Genomic DNA, 21465 nt, shown 5'->3' with positions numbered 1-21465 from the left:
TAGAGCCGCCGCCGGGCGACTAGAGCCGCCGCCGGGCGACTCCAGGTGTGTCCCCCTAACCCGTGTGTCTCTCGCCTCCAGGTGTGTCCCTAACCCGTGTGTATTGTCTCGTCTCCAGGTGTGCCGGAGCTGCAGTGGCAGCGCTGAGCGCCAGATGTCCTGCGTGTCTCTGGACTGTCCCGTGCTCTACAAGCTGTCCCGCGTCGGCAGGCAGCTCTCCAGGGGACCCTACCTCCGCCAGCTCCTGGAGCAGTTCTGAAGGGCCCCCCCGTTACCGGGGTTCTGCCCCCCGGCTGGTGTCGAGGGGCTCGCCGGCCGCTAGGTGAAGACGGCCCCTCCCCCCTCGGTGCTAGGACGCTGTCCTCCATCTTACCTTCTCAGTGTGTCCCCGTGTTCACGCTTTGACCCGGACCCTCCCCCCCGGAAGGTCTTCAGGTCAGGACCCACGGTCCACCAGCGGCTCATGTGAGACCTGTCGCGTGACGTCAGTCATGTGACGTCAGCCATGTGATCAGTTTTGTGCGTTGTCGCCATGATGTGTGTCCGTTTCTTTGCCCGCTGCTAACGGCTACGTGTGACCCCGGGGGGTCCGGGTACGTTTCTCATCTCACCGCCGTGTTGGATGGACTGGGCGCGGCTGAACGGTGTCAATATCGCCAGCACTGAGCAGCACAGAACACGGCGTGCTGGGAAAGCTGCTGTGGTCGGACTGTCGTGTTCCCGGTTGTATTGTGGTGATGACCATCGTTTGGAGCCTGGATTGTACGAGGACGTCAGGTCGGACCTGAAGACTGAGATCGGAACTAACGACGCTGATTGGAACGGAGCTTTGCGATTGGATCTGAACTCTGAGACGGGACCTGACTCCTCTGACCTGACTCCTGATTGGCCCAGAGGTGGGCCCTTGGACCTGGGGCCTCTGGCCGAGCAGGACTTTGGGACTGTTGCAATAGTGTACTGGGATCGTTTTATGTCACGAAGAGTATTATTGTTTTGTTTTTCAATGCATTTCTCTGTGGGGAGCTGGTGTGTGGTAACCATAGTGATAACCATTCTAGAATGTCCCTTTCCCGCCAAGCAGCAGATCTGTGTATTTGTATAAATGTAAAAAAAAAAAAGAAGCCTGTTTTCAGCTGTTTTTAATGCACATTGCTGTGGGTGAACCTGTGAGATTGGTATAATAAAAAATAATCAATGTAACAATGAATTCTTTCCGGGAATTAAGTCCTCCGAAACTAAGACACTGACCTATGCCGATATGATCACAGTACTTCACAGTTAACACATTGGAAACATTCTGCTTCTAACAAATAAACTCAACCATCACACACAGGCTGGGGGGCGGTGTGGTCCTCCTGGACCTGCTGGGGTCCGGATCCTCTAGGAAGGGACCTGAAGACCTGGACCAGTAGGAGAGGTCCTCAAGGTCTGGACCTGGGGGTGGTCCTGGTCTTCTAGGTCAGGACTTGGTCCCGGTCTTCTGGGTCAGGACTTGGTCCCGGTCTTCTAGGTCAGGACTTGGTACTGGTCCCGGTCTTCTGGGTCAGGACTTGGTACTGGTCCTGGTCTTCTGGGTCAGGACTTGGTCCTGGTCCTGGTCTTCTAGGTCAGGGCTTGGTCCTGGTCCTGGTCTTCTGGGTCAGGACTCGGTCCTGGTCTTCTGGGTCAGGACTCGGTCCTGGTCTTCTGGGTCAGGACTCGGTCCTGGTCTTCTGGGTCAGGACTCGGTCCTGGTCTTCTGGGTCAGGACTCGGTCCTGGTCTTCTGGGTCAGGACTCGGTCCTGGTCTTCTGGGTCAGGACTCGGTCCTGGTCCTGGTCTTCTGGGTCAGGACTCGGTCCTGGTCCTGGTCTTCTAGGTCAGGGCTTGGTCCTGGTCCTGGTCTTCTGGGTCAGGACTCGGTCCTGGTCTTCTGGGTCAGGACTCGGTCCTGGTCTTCTGGGTCAGGACTCGGTCCTGGTCTTCTGGGTCAGGACTCGGTCCTGGTCTTCTGGGTCAGGACTCGGTCCTGGTCTTCTGGGTCAGGACTCGGTCCTGGTCCTGGTCTTCTGGGTCAGGACTCAGTCCTGGTCCTGGTCTTCTGGGTCAGGACTCGGTCCTGGTCCTGATCTTCTGGGTCAGGACTCGGCCCTGGTCCTGGTCTTCAGGTCAGGACCACCGGGGGAGAGGTGCTCGAGGTCTGGACCTGGTGGTGAGGGTCCTGGTCTTCTAGGTCTGGTCCTGGTCCTGGTCCTGGGACATGACCGGTAAACAGGAAGTGGCTGTGTTCTCCGGGCGGCGCGGGGGGCGGGTCTAGTCCCTCTTCTCGCGGGCGGGGGAGGGCAGCTTCAGGCGGCGCGGGGACGAGTTCGGGAGCAGCCCGAGTCCGGGAGCGTCCGAGTAGGACGCGGCGCCCGGGGGCGGGGTCGCCTTGGCGACCGGGGGCGGAGACTTGGCCGCGTGGGGGAGCGGCGAGGTATTGGCGGCGGCGGGCGAGGTAACGAGGCTAGGGGCATCGTCCATCTCGATGACCTCAAAGTCTGCGTCGTTCCACTGGTCCGCCTCCGTCCCCTCCTCCTCTTCCTCCTCCTCCTCTTCCTCGTTGGGGGCGGAGTCCAGCAGCGCCTGGCGGTCCTCGCGGTCCTGGGCGTCGTGGCGCCGCCGGCCGCCGCCGCGGGGTTTCCCCCCCGGCGCGGCGGGGGCGGTGGCCAGCTTGTACATGACGGGGAACAGCGTGGAGGTGACGGCGGCGGCCAGCAGCGCGAGGTACATGAGGAGGGGCGTGTCCGCCGCGCGCTCCAGCAGCAGCCCCAGGGCGGCGGGCAGCACCATCTCGCCCAGCGCGGCGCCCACCACGAAGCCCGCGGCCGCGCGGCCCGACACCACCGTGTACTGCTCCACCCACGCCACGCCGCTGGGGAAGGTGGTGGCCATGGCGGCGCCGTAGCAGGCGGAGCAGGCCCACAGCACGGGCTGGCTGCGGCTGAACAGGCAGAGCAGCAGGGAGGACAGCGTGCTGCCCCCCAGGCTGGCCAGGATCAGAGCCCCCGGGGGCAGGCGGGCGGCCAGCAGCACGGCCAGCCCCCGGCAGGCGGCGAAGGAGCCCCAGAACAGGGAGTTGAGGCCGGCGGCGGCCGGCGGTGCCATGCCCACGTAGTCCTTGGCGTAGGTGAAGATGAAGGAGCCGTAGGCCACCTCCGCGCCCACGTACCAGAAGAAGAAGAAGGACAGCATGACGATGAGGGCCGTGTGGTGGCGGGCCGGCCCCCGGGAGGCGGGGGTCCCGCCGGGGGAGGCCGGGGCGCCGGCCCGCCCCCCCCCGCAGAGGAGGAGCAGGAGGAAGAGGAGGGAGGTGAGGAGGACGAAGCAGCCGATGATGACGTACGCCCACATGGAGCTCATGGAGTGCATGACGGGATGGGAGAAGGGCGCCGTGGCAACGGGAGCCAAGGCGCTGGCGTTGGCGTTGGGGGGCGGGGTCAGGGGTGTGGCCGAGGGCGAGGGGGCGTCGGCCACGATCAGCAGCTTGGCGAGGACGGGCGAGACGAAGGCCCCGGCGGCGAAGCTGAAGTGAAGCGCCTGCAGGTGCGGGCCGGCCCCGGCGCCCCAGGTCTGCAGCACCAGCACGTTGCCACCTGCAGGGGGCGCCAGAGCATCTCAGATTAGGTTCAGGGGTGAACTGCGTTTGTAGCAGACACTATTTTTTTTCTGCACTATAATAATGGTAACCCTGGAAACGCATTCATTAGCATGCTTATTCAATACAGTTTGTATTTTATTTGACATTTCTCACATTCATGTGCATTTAATGCACATGAATGTGCACACGAATACAAGTATACCAATAAATCAATCTTATCCTTACAATGTGACTACAATGTGTGGTCTCCACATACTGTAGCTACAGAGCAGATACTGGTAGATGGTTAGCCAAAGTTGTAGTAATAGTTGGCAGTTATTCATTCATGAACTCAAGTAAAACTACACCAGTGTTGCACTGGTGTAGTTTTACTGCACTCAATCTGCCCTGCAGGCTCTGGGCAACAAGCGGCTCCTCCATCATGGCAGTTATTCCACGACAAAATGAACTTTTTACACAATATTTGGTTCACCAGTCCTACCGACAACAGAGACAGGATGTGGGAGTAGCATCTACCACAAGGCTAATGGAACGGTTACAGATAAAGACACGAAGGTTCTATAAAGACTGCATAGCAGACAGAATGAAGGACATGTGATGGTTCTTTAGGACTAATTAGCAGACAGACGTGTGATGGTTCTATAAAGACGTGATGGTTCTCTGAGGACTGACCAGTGTCCAGGATGCCCATGGATACCCCGATGCTGGACATGAGGCAGGTGAGGACGGCCGCCATCTTGCAGAAGGGGATGGCACACATACCCGCTGCCGTCACGAGCAGAGAGAACCCTGAGGAGACACAAGAACCCTGATCACCTGGAGAACCCTGATCACCTGGAGAACCCTGATCACCTGGAGAACCAAGGACCCTGTTCATCTGGAGAACCCTGATCACCTGGAGAACCCTGTTCACCTGGAGAACCAAGAACCCTGTTCACCTGGAGAACCCTGATCACCTGGAGAACCCTGATCACCTAGAGAACCAAGAACCCTGTTCACGTGGAGAACCAAGAACCCTGATCACCTGGAGAACCCTGTTCACCTGGAGAACCAAGAACCCTGTTCACCTGGAGAATCCTGTTCCCCTGGAGAACCCTGTTAACTGGAGAACCCTGTTCACCTGGAGAACCTAGAACCCTGTTCACCTGGAGAACCTAGAACCCTGTTCACCTGGCGAACCCCGTTCACCTGGAGAACCCTGATCACCTGGAGAACCATGAACCCTGTTCACCAGGAGAACCCTGTTCACCTGGAGAACCCTGATCACCTGGAGAACCAAGAACCCTGTTCACCTGGAGAACCTAGAACCCGGTTCAGGGGGAGGAGGAGGAGTTAAAGGAGCTTATAAGGTACCCAGGAGCAGGTGGGGGTTCATGCAGTCGAAGAGCACCCCTCCGATCAGAGAGCCTCCGATGTATCCGGCCGAGCGACCCACGAACACGAAGGAGATGTTGCTGATGTTGCGGTTCAAGTTGTCGGCCAAGTCCTGGAAGGTCGGGCCCAGGACCGAGATACTCATGCCCTGGAATCAAGCAGAGACACGGTCTACGTTATTCAGAACACGGTCTGCGTTATTCAGAACACGGTCTACGTTATTCAGAGCACGGTCTACGTTATTCAGGACACGTCTACGTTATTCAGAACACGTCTACGTTATTCAGAACACGTCTACGTTATTCAGAACACGTCTACGTTATTCAGAACACAACACGGTCTCCATTATCACCATAGAAGAGGTTCAAATCCTCCACAGCGTTCACTGAGATTCCCAGGCGGCCTTGGGCATCAACTGCCAGGTAAACATGTTAGTTTAGTGACCAAGGAAGGCGCAGAACAATGCCTGTTCAGTTGGATTCAGATATCATATTTAAAAAGAAAGCAGTTGGAAACTAGTTCTGAGCCTGCTGCTCTGGGTTCTCCCATTCCGGTGAAACCAGATGCCAAGCCTGTTTACATCTCGGTATGTGGCCTGACCCACACACTGAGCAGAGTACAGTATTTTAGTGTGACTTTATAAATATTGGTTTACTCATGGTGGTAAGAACACCGAGTGACTGTGAGAGAAGCCATACTTCACACAGATCCGGTTGGAGGGTGGATGTGGATGTGTGACCCACGTGTGTGTGTTTGTGTGCCGTGTGATTACGTACTATCGCTGTGTTTAATGATCACCTGTGTGTGTGTGTGTACCGTGTGTTTAATGATGACATTAATCATTATCCAGACCTACTAGTGAAGCTCTGGTTTTAGGCTTAGATTGGGCCGGTAGTTAGTCTAGTTAGGGTTATTAGGTTAAGTTATATCTAGTATTGGTTAGTGTATTCACAGATGTTAGGGTCAGGTTAGGTCTTTAGGGTTAGTAGTTAGTCTAAGGGTTACAGGCTTGGGTTAGGTCTAGTAGTCAGTGTAGTTCGGGTTGAAGGACGATATTTACCAGTCCCAGGAAGGAGGCGCACAGCGCCAGCGTGACGGACCACCTCCTGCAGCCCTCGGAACCCGACGCGACCCGGACCCGCTCCGAGCCGGGCTTAGGAGCCCTGGACGCGGCTTTAAGGACGCTCTTCAGTCCGCTCCGGGAGTCGCTCATCTGGTCGAACACGGTGTCTTCCTCCTGCTCGTCGTTATCTCCTTCCTCCTCCATGCTGGCGAAGCGGACGTGTTTCTTCTTGACGGATGCGGACATCCCGGAGGTGGACAGGTCGACCCGCGGGGGGGGGGGGGGGGGGGGGGGGGGGGGGGGACGAGGGGCGAACGAGGGGCGCCGGGCGGCAAGACGCAGTTAGGGACACGGATATATTTAAAACCAGGTCCGGTTATGGAGCTATTCATCAAAGCGGAGGCTGGACGCTAACATGTTGTCAAATAATGTCACATGACGTGCTCAGCTGACGTATTGAAGGTACACAGGAAGTGCGGCTCGCGACGTCAGACACCTGGGAATACCTCCAGTTTACGAGGATGATATTATAATATTTTACCGCTAATATAGAATAATATAAGCCTACTAATACCATAGCTATTATTATGATCACAGTAGCCTATATTATTGATAATAACGCAGTGGTATATATTACCGATAATATAGATGAGCTACCCTTACCTTGGGTGTCTAGAAAGGCGCCTCTAAATTAAATGTATTATTATTAAATGTATTATTATTACACTATATAGCCTATTTATTATGAATAATAATACAAATAAAGTATGTTATATATTAGAGTTTATACAGAATAATATGGGCATACTATTAATATACTATTATAATATGTTAATAGTATATCAAATATTACCGGTAATATTAATCATATCTACTACTTTTATGTAATTTTCATTTAATAATAACATGTTATGTATTACAGTTTATGTATTAATATAGGTATACTATTAAGATACTGTATGTTAATGTACAGTATATACAGTATTAGCCTATAGCCTACATAGTATATTAATAGGCTTTATAACAACCCTCTGTTAACCCTAATTAACCTCTACAACCGAGAGGTACTAACCCTAACTAACCTCTACAACCGAGAGGTACTAACCCTAACTAACCTCTACAACCGAGGGGTTGGCCTACTTACCCTAACTAACCTCTACAAACGAGGGTTGTCCTAACCCCGACTGAACCCCGTCAGGAGCAGAAGGGGGAGAGATGCCTACTGCGACTGCGCAGCCAGGCTCTCTGGGAGGCTACAGGATTTGGCAGATTTTAGAAACATTTTATTCATTTAACGTTTTTACTAACACGAAGCACGTCTAACAGGACTACAAAAACCAATTTTTTTTTTTTTCAGGAGCATTCTGGATTCTGGATTAAGGTAACTTTTTATTGTTGGCAGTAAGAAGATAGAAAGAAAACATTTATTTATTTATTAGTAAGTCTGATGTTTTTCAAATAAAAAAAAAACTTTTTAACTACAGCTTTTTATTGGAAACAAAACTTCTTTCCTCGGCTTGTAAGAAGGTAAGGATGAGAATAAGATTGAAAGTAGAATAAGATTTCATACTGTTATTCTTCCTAAATTATGATTATTTTTTTACTTCCACATTTTTATCCTCAATAAAGTCTCAATGAGGTGACAAATCACATTTAATAAAATAAAAAGCCTACTTGCATTTTAAGGAGGCAACTCCTTCAAAGCATTGAGCCGAAACGTGAACCTTAAATTCCTGCTCTAATTCTTTTTTATAAGTTGTAATATTTAAGAACACGTTTTAATATGTCTTCATACTTAAGAACAGAAGCAAAGGAAAGCTTTGTGTAGCATGAACCTGGCGACCTCACCCTGATGTCTCTGATCAACAGAAGCACAACAATGAGTGCTCAGTCCGACATCAACAAGAAGGTCTTCGTCCCACGGGGAGAGACGATGCTGGTCGCCGTGGAGGTGAGGAGGAGGAGGAGGACGGCCGGGAGGAGGATCCTCCAGCTGTCCACACGAGGGGGAGAATACGCTACCTACCTCTGTCTATCAGGTGAACACAACCTACCTCTGTCTGTCAGGTGAACACAACCTACCTACCTCTGTCTGTCAGGTGAACCCAACCTACCTCTGTCTGTCAGGTGAACACAACCTACCTCTGTCTGTCAGGTGAACACAACCTACCTCTGTCTGTCAGGTGAACCCAACCTACCTACCTCTGTCTGTCAGGTGAACCCAACCTACCTACCTCTGTCTGTCAGGTGAACACAACCTACCTCTGTCTGTCAGGTGAACCCAACCTACCTACCTCTGTCTGTCAGGTGAACACAACCTACCTCTGTCTGTCAGGTGAACCCAACCTACCTACCTCTGTCTGTCAGGTGAACACAACCTACCTCTGTCTATCAGGTGAACACAACCTACCTCTGTCTGTCAGGTGAACACAACCTACCTCTGTCTGTCAGGTGAACACAACCTACCTACCTCTGTCTATCAGGTGAACACAACCTACCTCTGTCTGTCAGGTGAACCCAACCTACCTCTGTCTAGGTGAACACAACCTACCTACCTCTGTCTATCAGGTGAACACAACCTACCTCTGTCTATCAGGTGAACACAACCTACCTCTGTCTAGGTGAACACAACCTACCTACCTCTGTCTATCAGGTGAACACAACCTACCTCTGTCTGTCAGGTGAACACAACCTTCTTATGGTGAACACAACCTTCTTAAGTCTGTCAGGTGAACACAACCTTCTTATGTACGGGGCACACAACCTTCTTAGGGTTCCTTCTCAAGGTTCCTTCCCTCTGGCTTTGGGGAACTTTGCCTTAAGTCCATTCGAAGCTCAGGAGTAACGAACGCTGTGGAGACCTTTGAGACCGGAGTTATAAAATGGGATTTAAAAGTGACTTGACAAAAAATGGAGATACTTTCCCAGATTAAGTTTATTAATTGTATTTACGGATGAAAAGGATGAACACTGGTCCCAAGATATGACTGTAACTACGGATACACCTGCTGGGAGAGAGGATTTAATTGGCTGTTGTTTTATTCCCATTTCTCCAGTGACCAATAGAACGCCTCCTCAACTGCTCATCACCAAAGTCAAACAGTTTGCCGGCTCCGCCCCCTTCGTCACAAGGTCACAGTGGGGCGTCGACCAGCTCCGCCAGGTCAATGGAATCGACCCAAACAAGGTCAGGAGGAAGGAAGCATGAAGGATGGTCTGTTGTGATCGTCTTCACCCAGAGAAGGGTCAGGTTACCGGTTCTCTAAGGGGACCTCATCTCCTGAAGCATGATGTAGTACCTCATGAATCCATGACGTGTAGGCACCACAGAATGGTTTCATTTATGGAGAATAAGCGTCCTGGCTGCAGTGTGGTGGTGAAAGCAGCATAACTAGTTGTACGGCTTTGGGTTCATTGAGCATAGAGGCGGACAGGTAATCCGAAAGAATACCCCCGGAACACAACAGGAAAGGTTGGTTTCTGGAGCAGGTGCTGTGCAGTCTGCCCCCCCCCCAGAAGTTTGGCTGCAGCATGATAGAAGTCCTGGTTCTGAGATTATGTCTTTGGTAACATCATAAACCTAACCTCGTCCTTATGATGGATAGTCCAGAGTTGTACCTGGTTTTTGGTAATCTCGGATCAGGCAATCCTATTATCTTACAGCTTTGTTGGGGAGATGGCACAGCGCCTGGGCTGGAAAACATAAAACTGCAAGGGTCGGAGTTATGTTTCCTGTATCGTTACCGATATTCTACCAACGAACAACGAGTTAGCATGAGTGGATGGGGCTTTCAGGGGATCCACAGTGGCCTGTCTAGAAATATCGATTTAAAACCTTTAGGGACACTTGATGTCGTTAACTACTGTTTGCCGAGTTTGTACGCCCCAGTCACGCTCTCACAGATATCCACCTCCAGGAACAAGGTTGGTCGAAACTGATCTGAGCTGGTCTTCCATAAGACGTCAGATATGAATCTTAAGCCTGGTTTGTGAGCCTATGTGGTGGGTAGCCCCCTAACCCTGACCACGCCCTGATGCAGGACTGCCCAGACTTCGACCTGGTCTTTGACAACACCGTGGACCAGTGGCTGTGCAGCTCCTCTGCAGAGAAGTGCATCTTCATCCTCATCCTGTACCAGGCCTACAAGACCTACTCCGGAGGTCCTACCGGCCCCCCTGTGTGTCTGCCCGCGGGCGTCGGGAAGGTGGGGGCGTTGCGCAGGATGAGCCTTGATGCCGTCCGGATCGCGCCGCGCGGGCCGGTGGAGCCCCCGGTGGCCGGAGGACCGAGGGCCCGGACGCTATCGCCCAGGAGGAAGAGCTGCGTCCCTGCCAGGGGGACCGAGTTCATCAACTGTCAACCCAAGCTAACGGGAGGTACGCCAACTAACTCAGAATCCACACTGACTAACTGGGAGTCCATACTAACTCTTCTAACTAGATAAGTATCCAAACTAACTAGCTAGGTTTTCACACTAACTCTTCTTACTAACTCAGTATCCACACTAACCCTTGTAACTAAATATCTCAACATTAACTCTTTTAAAAAACTATCTAACCTACTTATTCTTCCGACTAACTCAGTATCAACACTAAATCTTCTAACTTACTCAGTTTCTACACTGCTAACTCTTCTTACTTACTTTGGCTAACTAACCCTTATCCTAACACATTGGATTTTAGAAGTTCTGCTGCTGAGGTCACTCTGCCCTGTAAGTCCCTAACTGAGTGAGGACTGCGAACAAAGTTGTTTATTATTTGACCACACAATTACCAACATAATTATTATTATGTTGTATTTACTCTGTTGGTCTTCTGCCAGAGGCCTGTACCATGAACCTGGTCATCTACCGCTTCAAAGCCTTCTGCACCCGCCTGAAGAAGAGGGTTCTAGCCAAGCGCCCGGCCCCCCGGCACAAAGGTGAGCTGGTTCTACCGCTGAGATGCCCCCCGGCACAAAGGTGAGCTGATTCTACCGCTGAGATGCCCCCCGGCCCAAAGGTGAGCTGGTTCTACCGCTGAGATGCCCCCCGGTCCAGAGGTGAGCTGGTTCTACCGCTGAGATGCCCCCCGGTCCAGAGGTGAGCTGGTTCTACCGCTGAGATGCCCCCCGGTCCAGAGGTGAGCTGGTTCTACCGCTGAGATGCCCCCGGCCCAAAGGTGAGCTGGTTCTACCGCTGAGATGTCCTCCGGCTGAACTCGCCTCGCCCTAACACTGAGGGCGAGGAGAAGTAGGAGGTGATACTAAAAGGATGTTTGGCAGAAGACCGCTAGTTAAACTAGTGGAACTAGTTTCAGTACATTCCTCATTAGTGGTGATAACGTTGCAGTTTTCTAAATCCAATAGCTTTCAGAAGCTGAGCTCTTTTATTGATTGAGTTGTGTGGTATCATCCACACAAACCCCCTTTCTGAGGCTCAAATCACCGCAAAGCTTTCTGCTGCAGTCAGAGGATGGTGTCTGTTGTGTCGATGGTATCTTAAAGAACACTTCCTTATGATTTCCTTATACCTTCCTTGTACCAAACTGTGACCTGATGCTACGACCCACAGACACCAAGTTGATGGCAGTTGGCAGTTGAGGGAACTGAACCGGTTTTGTTTCGAGGTGGACTTGCTTCACTTATGATAGAAATGTGAGCTTTACCATTTTGATAGTCTAATCACCTATCAATCTGGCGTGTGAGAAATCTCAGGTTATTGTTTAAAAGATTTGTGTAATAAAAACTTGAACTGAACGTTGCACCCGGGTATCTGTTTCACTGAGATAGCGTTGAATAAGGATTATGTTGGTATTAAAGGTTAGCTTATCTTACTACATTTCCCTGTGGGTAGATTCTGTGTAGTGAAGCTTCATCTATTGTAGAGTACCTGGTAGCTTAGCTCGCTACACTTTCCAAATAGCTTGCCCAACACTGCTAAATGGTCTTCAAGGTAAAAGTATTCTGTACCAAAGCGGTCATGATTTTCACAACCAATACAAAATGGAGGAAGTGATTTCCATCAGCTCATTCCATCAGCATCACAGCAGGTCTGGAGATGTTCCCCATCTCAGGGATGAGAACCTTGAACCCAGCCTCGGCTCAGGACTCTAGTCTTTAGTCTCCCTTGTCTCTCTAGTTCCTGCTCTTTTGTCTCTTGTTCGCTTTACATTGTTGCCACCTCATTATGGGATATAGAAAACCCCATCACTCTCTCCTTTCCATCAGCTCCCCTCCCCCCCTCCTCTCTCTCTCTCTCTCTCTCTCTCTCTCTCTCTCTCTCTCTCTCTCTCTCTCTCTCTCTCTCTCTCTCTCTCTCTCTCTCTCTCTCTCTCTCTCCCTCCCCCTCCTCCTCTCTCTCTCTCTCTCTCTCTCTCTCTCTCTCTCTCTCTCTCTCTCTCTCTCTCTCTCTCTCTCTCTCTCTCTCTCTCTCTCTCTCTCTCTCTCTCTCTCTCCATCCGCCTCTCTCTCCCCTAATCCCCCCATGTCTTAGTGTCCATTGTGCCGCTGGCCTCACCTCTGGGGGAGAATGGCTCCACTGTGGGGGGGTAGAGAGGACACTTTGTTCGTGTGACACAGAGCTTTGTGTTCCTGGATGTCCGGTACTCGTCTCTGGGTCAGCGAGGACGGGATCCTCACCCTGACTGATCCTAAGCCCCGCGCACCACCATGCACCACCACCCCCACTCACCACCACCACCATCACCCTAACCCCCGCGCACCACCATGCACCACCACCCCCGCGCACCACCATGCACCACCACCCCCGCGCACCACCATGCACCACCACCCATCACCATGCACCACCACCCATCACCATGCACCACCACCCATCACCATGCACCACCACCCCCACTCACCACCACCACCATCACCCTAACCCCCGCGCACCACCATGCACCACCACCCCCGCGCACCACCATGCACCACCACCCCCTCCCCCTCCCACCACCCTAACCCCCACCCACTCACCACCCTAACTCCTACTCACCACCCTAACTCCTACTCACCACCCTAACCCCTACTCACCACCCTAACCCCTACTCACCCCCCTAACCCCTACTCACCACCCTAACCCCTACTCACCACCCTAACTCCTACTCACCACCCTAACCCCTACTCACCACCCTAACCCCTACTCACCCCCCTAACCCCTACTCATCACCCTAACCCCTACTCACCACCCTAACCCCTACTCACCACCCTAACCCCTACTCACCACCCTAACCCCTACTCACCACCCTAACCCCTACTCACCCCCCTAACCCCTACTCACCACCCTAACCCCTACTCACCCCCCTAACCCCTACTCACCCCCCTAACCCCTACTCACCACCCTAACCCCTACTCACCACCCTAACCCCTACTCACCACCCTAACCCCTACTCACCACCCTAACCCCTACTCACCCCCCTAACCCCTACTCACCACCCTAACCCCTACTCACCCCCCTAACCCCTACTCACCACCCTAACCCCTACTCACCCCCCTAACCCCTACTCACCCCCCTAACCCCTACTCACCCCCCTAACCCCTACTCACCACCCTAACCCCTACTCACCACCCTAACCCCTACTCACCCCCCTAACCCCTACTCACCACCCTAACCCCTACTCACCCCCCTAACCCCTACTCACCCCCCTAACCCCTACTCACCACCCTAACCCCTACTCACCCCCCAGCACACACCACCTATTAAACTCATACTCGACCGGGCCTCCCTGCTCGTGTTCACAGCCAGTTGTCTGTGGTCTGTGTCCAGGTCAGCCAGGACCTTTCTCGGGGGGCATCATGGGTAATGTAGTGCAGAGGGTGACTGTGTCTCTGGGCGAGCGAGGACAGCGACTAACCCGGGCGGAGGACCAGACGCTGGAGCTAATGCACAAAGCCCAGCAGTTCGCAGACACGGCCCACAAGGTCAGAACCCCCTTACAGTGGTACGGTCCACATCTAAGGGTCAGGGTACAGGTGGTACGGTCCACATCTAAGGGTCAGGGTAAAGGTGGTATGGTCCACATCTAAGGGTCAGGGTACAGGTGGTACGGTCCACATCTAAGGGTCAGGGTAAAGGTGGTATGGTCCACATCTAAGGGTCAGGGTACAGGTGGTACGGTCCACATCTAAGGGTCAGGGTACAGGTGGTACGGTCCACATCTAAGGGTCAGGGTACAGGTGGTACGGTCCACATCTAAGGGTCAGGGTACAGGTGGTACGGTCCACATCTAAGGGTCAGGGTACAGGTGGTACGGTCCACATCTAAGGGTCAGGGTACAGGTGGTACGGTCCACTTCTAAGGGTCAGGGTACAGGTGGTACGGTCCACTTCTAAGGGTCAGGGTACAGGTGGTACGGTCCACATCTAAGGGTCAGGGTACAGGTGGTACGGTCCACATCTAAGGGTCAGGGTACAGGTGGTACGGTCCACATCTAAGGGTCAGGGTACAGGTGGTACGGTCCACATCTAAGGGTCAGGGTACAGGTGGTACGGTCCACATCTAAGGGTCAGGGTACAGGTGGTACGGTCCACATCTAAGGGTCAGGGTACAGGTGGTACGGTCCACATCTAAGGGTCAGGGTACAGGTGGTACGGTCCACTTCTAAGGGTCAGGGTAAAGGTGGTACGGTCCACATCTAAGGGTCAGGGTACAGGTGGTACGGTCCACATCTAAGGGTCAGGGTAAAGGTGGTACGGTCCACATCTAAGGGTCAGGGTAAAGGTGGTACGGTCCACTTCTAAGGGTCAGGGTACAGGTGGTACGGTCCACATCTAAGGGTCAGGGTACAGGTGGTACGGTCCACATCTAAGGGTCAGGGTACAGGTGGTACGGTCCACTTCTAAGGGTCAGGGTAAAGGTGGTACGGTCCACATCTAAGGGTCAGGGTACAGGTGGTACGGTCCACATCTAAGGGTCAGGGTAAAGGTGGTACGGTCCACTTCTAAGGGTCAGGGTAAAGGTGGTACGGTCCACTTCTAAGGGTCAGGGTAAAGGTGGTACGGTCCACATCTAAGGGTCAGGGTAAAGGTGGTACGGTCCACATCTAAGGGTCAGGGTAAAGGTGGTACGGTCCACTTCTAAGGGTCAGGGTAAAGGTGGTACGGTCCACATCTAAGGGTCAGGGTAAAGGTGGTACGGTCCACATCTAACACTTTCACCCGATAAATGATCACATCATCGTTTGTTGAAACGTTGACGACACACAATAATATCAGAGTTCCTGTGTGTGTGTGTGTGTGTGTGTGTGTGTGTGTGTGTGTGTGTGTGTGTGTGTGTGTGTGTGTGTGTGTGTGTGTGTGTGTGTGTGTGTGTGTGTGTGTGTGTGTGCACGCGCGGTTGGTTAAAGCCCCAACCAACCTTTGATTCCTACAGCTGCTTTCTAGTCTGTCCGATATTAAGTTCATGACACAACCGTGATAAGACTGGGGGATAAAAGGCAGCAGCGATGTGATTGGCTCAGGCGGGGGCCTTCCTTCTGCCTTTTGATCCCTTACTGTTCTTATTGGTTGGAATAGGCCAAACAAACACAATCCCTGGTCGGATAAGGCTTATCTGCTTAAGAGAAAGTAGATGGGATGTTGGGTCCATCGTACAAAGCTAACAAGAAGCTAGCATGCTAATCACAATGATGGCGCAAGACAGACAGGAGCCCCCCCCCACTTCAGTCAGGATTAACCTCGTCTCCAGACGATCAGCTGCTAATGCGTCCGTCCCTGCCTCGTTGCGGGGGCTGGCCTGGTTACACCCAATGAGAGCACCATCTGAAGGAGCAGGTCCACCTTGAGGACTGCACAGTTCCCAGCTCCTGGGGGCTGCTCTAACCTCAGGGGGCTCTAGAACCTCTAGTGGCTAGAGTGCTAGCTCCTGTTACAGCTGTATGACCTCTAATGCTCAACCTGTGGGACGTTGTCTCTGCTTCCTTCACCAGCTCAGCCTGAAGTACTCAAAGTGACTTCACCGAAAACCTTGAAGAAGAACAAGGCCTAGCGCTCTGGGAGTCCCTTAACCAGCCCGGAGAACCAGAACTAGAACCCTGGGAGTTCCTTAACCAGCCCGGAGAACCAGAACTAGAACCCTGGGAGTTCCTTAACCAACCTGGAGAACCATAACTAGAACCCTGGGAGTTCCTTAACCAACCTGGAGAACCATAACTAGAACCCTGGGAGTTCCTTAACCAGCCCGGAGAACCATAGCTAGAACCCTGGGAGTTCCTTAACCAACCTGGAGAACCAGGCCGAGCGCTCTGGGAGCTCCTGCACCAGATGTCCACTGCTGAGGAGATAAAGTACTTACTGCTGGCTGGAATCATGTCTTGTGATGAACTACTGACTGTATTTCTTGTGTCTGGTGTTTAACCACATGTCGTAAAGTCCTTATGTTGTCATGTCTGTCTTCAATGTTTGAAGGTCTCCTTATGCTGCTAGCCTCTCGTATCTGTTTTAATCTTTGTTTGTCTGTCTGATGGACTTCTGTTCATGTCTACATATTGTCGGCCTTTCATTCATGTGTCTGTTATCCGTAATGTCTTGATTACTTTATGTTTGTGCGATGCATATTCTTCTCGGTGTGAGTGGGGCGTACGTACATGTAAAGCTTCCTTAATGTAACTTGACTTAACAATCCAAACTGCTCTTAAAACAACACACAATACATTGTGTGTGAATAAACTGTTTACAAAGAGCTGTTATGTCACTTTGAATTATATTTTGAGATGCATGTCTCTGATATGACGTTACCCACCCGCACCACCAGAGGGCGCCAGATGGCCATCTGGCTACAGCCACACACATCATTGTGACGTTGTAATTGGAGTTGATGTCACGATTTCGTTAAAACAGTAGCAGAAGATAGTGCGAAGAGATAAGGAAAATATGTAATTTTGCACATGAATATATTTGGAAAAAAACTCACACAAAACACTGATGAAAGTTCGTGGACTAGAAATGTTTAAAAGATTGCTTCCAGTAGTTGAAATGCACGTGTGGGGGGGGGAGCCTCTTTTTATGTATTAGGTAAAAACATCGAATTTGCCAAAATTGAGTGATAGGTTATACAATTAAGAAAAAAACAACGGTGGGCCTCTTCATAACTAATTTATATATTTTTTTAATTCATTAATGTAATTTTTTTTTTTTACAAACCTTGATTTTTGGTAACCCCCCCCACAGGTACTTGGTGCCCTACGCACTCTGCGTACTCTGCGTACTGGGAGCTGCGCGGGAAGGACGAGACGGGAGCCCAGGTTAAGCGGTTATGCAACTCTCGCACCCCCTACACCGCACAACTACGAGAGTTGCCTTTATTGAACACACCCATGAGACACACAAACACACTCACAATAACTAACCAACATGAACTCCCGGTTACGGTGTCGGGATCAACAACTCAGGAACAGCAACGCCAGCCCACCCACAGCGACAAACAAACCCCACACAATGTCTCCGCCGCCAAGCACCTAGGAGGGCACCACAGGGCCAATTTGAGATCGGCCAAACACCTAAAACTCTACAAAGAACAGATTATTTGTATGTAAAAAAAAAACTGAACGAACAGAGGATCGCACCATTCAACAAAACATAAAAAGGTCAATGCTTAACTAAAATGGTTAGCAATGACAAGTAATTGATTGACGTAGGTGAGGGCCGATTCCAGACTCAGATTGCCACTTAAGTTACATTTGATAAAAAACAACAGTGTTAACCTTTTTTTTTTTTCATGACGACCAATAAAAAACGACAGTGTTACCCCTTTTTTTTATTTTTCATGACGACCAATAAAAAACAACAGTGTTACCCTTCACGTTTCATTTGATAAAAACGACAGTGTTACCCCTTATATTTTTTTTCATGATGACCAATAAAAAACGACAGTTTTTTATTTATTTTTGTCACCTTGTTTTTTTCCCATGATGATTGTTGAAAAACAAAACAGTCTTACCCCTTATATTTTATTTGACAAAGACCTTTTTTTTTTTTTTTAATGTTTTTTTTCATAACGACCAAAAAACAACAAGTGTCACCCCTTATGTTTTATTTCATGACGACCAATAAAAAACAACAGTGTTACCCCTTATGGTTTTTTTCATGACGAACGATAAAAAAAAAACAGTGTTACCCTTTATGGTTTTTTCATGTCGACGGATGAAAAACGACAGTGTTACCCCTTATATTTTATTTGACAAAGACAACAGTGTTACCCCTTATGTTTTTTTTTCAAGACGACCAATAAAAAACAACAGTGTTACCCCTTGTTTTTTTTCATGACGACCAATAAAAAACAACAGTGTCACCCCTTATGTTTTTTTTCATGACGACCAATAAAAAACGACAGTGTTACCCCTTATGTTTTTTTCCCATGATGACTGTTGAAAAACAAAACAGTCTTACCCCTTATATTTTATTTGACAAAGGCACTTTTTTTTTTTTTTTTTATGTTTTTTTTCATGACGACCAAAAAAAAACGACAGAATCACCCCTCATGTTTCATTTGATAAAAACGACAGTGTTACCTCTTATGTTTTTTTCATGACGAACGATAAAAAACGACAGTGTTACCCCCTATATTTTATTTGACAAAAACGACAGTGTTACCCCTTATGTTTTTTTTCATGAAGACCAATAAAAAACAACAGTATTACCCCTTATGTTTTTTTTCATGACGACCGATAAAAAACCCTTATGTTTTTTTTTCATGACGACCAATAAAAAACAACAGTGTTACCCCTTATGTTTTTTTTCATGACGACCAATAAAAAACAACAGTGTTACCCCTTGTTTTTTTTTCATGACGACCAATAAAAAAACAACAGTGTTACCCCTTATGTTTTTTTCATGACGACCGATAAAAAACAACAATGTTACCCCTTGTGTTTTTTTTCATGACGACCAATAAAAAACCCTTATGTTTTTTTTTCATGACGACCAATAAAAAACAAAACAGTCTTACCCCTTATATTTTATTTGACAAAGACACTTTTTTTTTTTTTTCAAATATGTTTTTTTTTCATGACGACCAAAGAAAAACGACAGAGTCACCCCTCATGTTTCATTTGATAAAAACGACAGTGTTACCTCTTATGTTTTTTTTCATGAAGACCAATAAAAAACAACAGTGTTACCCCTTATGTTTTTTTTCATGACGACCGATAAAAAACCCTTATGTTTTTTTTTCATGACGAGCAATAAAAAACAACAGTGTTACCCCTTATGTTTTTTTTCATGACGACCAATAAAAAAACAACTGTGTTACCCCTTATGGTTTTTTCATGACGACTAATAAAAAACAACAGTGTTACCCCTTATGTTTTTTTTCATGAAGACCAATAAAAAACAACAGTGTTACCCCTTGTTTTTTTTTATGACGACCGATAAAAAACCCTTATGTTTTTTTTTCATGACGACCAATAAAAAACAACAGTGTTACCCCTTATGTTTTTTTTCATGACGACCGATAAAAAACCAGTGTTACCCCTTATGTTTTTTTTTCATGACGACCAATAAAAAAACAACAGTGTTACCCCTTATGTTTTTTTCATGACGACCGATAAAAAACAACAATGTTACCCCTTGTGTTTTTTTTCATGACGACCAATAAAAAACAACAGTGTTACCCCTTATGTTTTTTTTCATGAAGACCAATAAAAAACAACATTGTTACCCCTTATGTTTTTTTTCATGACGACGGATAAAAAACCACAGTGTTACCCCTTATGTTTTTTTTTCATGACGACCAATAAAAAAACAGTGTTACCCCTTATGGTTTTTTCATGACGACCGATAAAAAACAACAATGTTACCCCCTATGTTTTATTTGATAAATATCGACAGTGTTACCCCTTATGTTTATTTCATGACGGCCGATAAAAAACGACAGTTACCCCCCATGTTTTTTCCATGTTGACCAATAATACACAACAGTGGTACCCCTGTCGATGTTTTTGCGGGGATCCGAACCTGAGCTGTTTGGTGTGTTAACCTCCGAATTTTTCAATGCACCATCAAGACACTGAATGAAGTCATCACAATGGTTATACTTGACTTTACAATTCGCATGAAATAGAATTATGAGTATTCCAACAGATGATATCAACCGGACTTGAACCCCGGTCTCCAGGGGGTTAGCTCAAAGCTCTCTCCACTTCCCACTGCGATTTGTTAATTGTTTTAGTCTGAGGTTATATATGACAATAGACATGAAAGCATTACGTTTAAAAAAAAAGATACGGTGTTTTCCACAGAAATTGAGCCGCAGTCTCCAGTGGGTTATGTTTTTTTTCATGACGACCGATAAAAAACCCTTGTTTTTTTTTCATGACGACAAATAAAAAACAACAGTGTTACCCCTTATGGTTTTTTCATGACGACCGATAAAAAAAAACAATGTTACTCCCTATGTTTTATTTGATAAATATCGACAGTGTTACCCCTTATGTTTATTTCATGACGGCCGATAAAAAACGACAGTTACCCCTCATGTTTTTTCCATGTTGACCAATAATAAACAACAGTGGTACCCCTGTCGATGTTTTTGCGGGGATCCGAACCTGAGCTGTTTAGAGTGTTAACCACCGAATTTTTCAATGCACCATCAAGACACTGATTAAAGTCTTCACAATGGTTATACTTGACTTTACACTGCGATTTGTTAATTGTTTTAGTCTGAGGTTATATATGACAATAGACATGAAAGCATTACGTTTAAAAAAAAAGATACAGTGTTTTCCACAGAAATTTAGCCGCAGTCTCCAGTGGGTTAGGCAGAGTGCACTCCACTGTACCACTGAGGAGATGCCAATACACGATAATCAATCATCAATAAAGAGGATATACATGACATTAAATGTGTGCATTTCTATTATTTCCCTTATGTTTTTTTTCATGACGACCGAGAAAAAACAACAGTGTTACCCCTTATGTTTTATTTCATGAAGACCAATAAAAAACAACAGTGTTACCCCTTACGTTTGTTTTTCATGACGACCAATAAAAAACAACAGTGTTACCCCTTATGTTTTTTTTCATGACGACCAATAAAAAACAACAGTCTTACCCCTTATGTTTTTTTTCTCACGACGACCAATAAAAAACAACAGTGTTACCCCTTATGTTTTTTTTCATGAAGACCAATAAAAAACAACAGTGTTACCCCTTATGTTTTTTTTCATGACGACCGATAAAAAACAACAATGTTACCCCTTGTGTTTTTTTTCATGACGACCAATAAAAAACAACAGTGTTACCCCTTATGTTTTTTTTCATGAAGACCAATAAAAAACAACATTGTTACCCCTTATGTTTTTTTTCATGACGACGGATAAAAAACCACAGTGTTACCCCTTATGTTTTTTTTTCATGACGACCAATAAAAAAACAGTGTTACCCCTTATGGTTTTTTCATGACGACCGATAAAAAACAACAATGTTACCCCCTATGTT

At 48.6% G+C, this 21465-nt stretch overlaps 3 protein-coding genes across 13 annotated transcripts in view; 2 read left to right on the top strand and 1 right to left on the bottom strand.

Annotated features, from left to right (window-relative positions):
- Window positions 1-1207, top strand: part of rev3l (REV3 like, DNA directed polymerase zeta catalytic subunit) — a 40464-nt gene extending 39257 nt beyond the window's left edge. For both annotated transcript variants that reach the window (XM_060042133.1, XM_060042132.1), the window contains exon 32: window positions 119-1207. In XM_060042133.1, the coding sequence (XP_059898116.1) occupies window positions 119-259 (141 nt within the window). In that variant the 3' untranslated portion in view covers window positions 260-1207. The remainder of the gene's footprint in view (window positions 1-118) is intronic.
- Window positions 1124-6719, bottom strand: mfsd4b (major facilitator superfamily domain containing 4B). 7 transcript variants are annotated; one of them, XM_060042148.1, is made up of 6 exons: window positions 6054-6719; window positions 4973-5141; window positions 4292-4408; window positions 1803-3614; window positions 1583-1697; window positions 1124-1420 (listed from the first exon to the last, which is right to left on the bottom strand). In XM_060042148.1, the coding sequence occupies exons 1-4, from the start codon at window positions 6300-6302 to the stop codon at window positions 2293-2295; spliced, it is 1857 nt and encodes a 618-aa protein (XP_059898131.1). In that variant the 5' UTR covers window positions 6303-6719; the 3' UTR covers window positions 1124-1420; window positions 1583-1697; window positions 1803-2292. The 7 variants fall into 7 exon arrangements, with proteins under 7 accessions (XP_059898131.1, XP_059898128.1, XP_059898129.1 ...); XM_060042145.1 differs by having other exon boundaries at window positions 1583-2027; window positions 2125-3614; XM_060042146.1 differs by having other exon boundaries at window positions 1583-1975; window positions 2125-3614.
- A 195-nt stretch (window positions 6720-6914) lies between these two features.
- Window positions 6915-16711, top strand: stxbp6l (syntaxin binding protein 6 (amisyn), like). 4 transcript variants are annotated; one of them, XM_060042168.1, is made up of 8 exons: window positions 6915-7437; window positions 7541-7583; window positions 7926-8095; window positions 9113-9243; window positions 10097-10433; window positions 10879-10977; window positions 13799-13953; window positions 15960-16711. In XM_060042168.1, exons 3-8 carry the CDS (start codon window positions 7936-7938, stop codon window positions 15981-15983), a joined length of 906 nt encoding a protein of 301 aa, XP_059898151.1. In that variant the 5' UTR covers window positions 6915-7437; window positions 7541-7583; window positions 7926-7935; the 3' UTR covers window positions 15984-16711. The 4 variants fall into 4 exon arrangements, with proteins under 4 accessions (XP_059898151.1, XP_059898150.1, XP_059898153.1 ...); XM_060042167.1 differs by lacking the exon at window positions 7541-7583 and having other exon boundaries at window positions 6916-7437; XM_060042169.1 differs by lacking the exon at window positions 6915-7437 and having other exon boundaries at window positions 7450-7583.
- Window positions 16712-21465: the final 4754 nt, after the last annotated feature.

Source organism: Gadus macrocephalus, chromosome 21 (genome assembly GCF_031168955.1).
Source record: "Gadus macrocephalus chromosome 21, ASM3116895v1".
Classification (NCBI taxonomy): domain Eukaryota; kingdom Metazoa; phylum Chordata; class Actinopteri; order Gadiformes; family Gadidae; genus Gadus; species Gadus macrocephalus.
The sequence above is the reverse complement of the archived record's forward strand: the minus strand, read 5'-3'. Positions and strand labels throughout refer to the sequence as shown.

Bases quoted from the DNA above. Each gene is read 5' to 3' on its own strand.
- mfsd4b (XM_060042143.1), bottom strand. From the start codon at position 6,302: ATGTCCGCATCCGTCAAGAAGAAACACGTCCGCTTCGCCAGCATGGAG. The intron at 5,142-6,053 runs GTAAATATCGTC...GCTTGATTCCAG, and splicing joins GCGCCTCCTTCCTGGGACTG to GGCATGAGTATCTCGGTCCT. The intron at 4,409-4,972 runs GTACCTTATAAG...GTGTCTCCTCAG, and splicing joins GAACCCCCACCTGCTCCTGG to GGTTCTCTCTGCTCGTGACG.
- stxbp6l (XM_060042168.1), top strand. From the start codon at position 7,936: ATGAGTGCTCAGTCCGACATCAACAAGAAGGTCTTCGTCCCACGGGGA. The intron at 8,096-9,112 runs GTGAACACAACC...CCATTTCTCCAG, and splicing joins TACCTACCTCTGTCTATCAG to TGACCAATAGAACGCCTCCT. The intron at 13,954-15,959 runs GTCAGAACCCCC...TTCCTTCACCAG, and splicing joins TCGCAGACACGGCCCACAAG to CTCAGCCTGAAGTACTCAAA.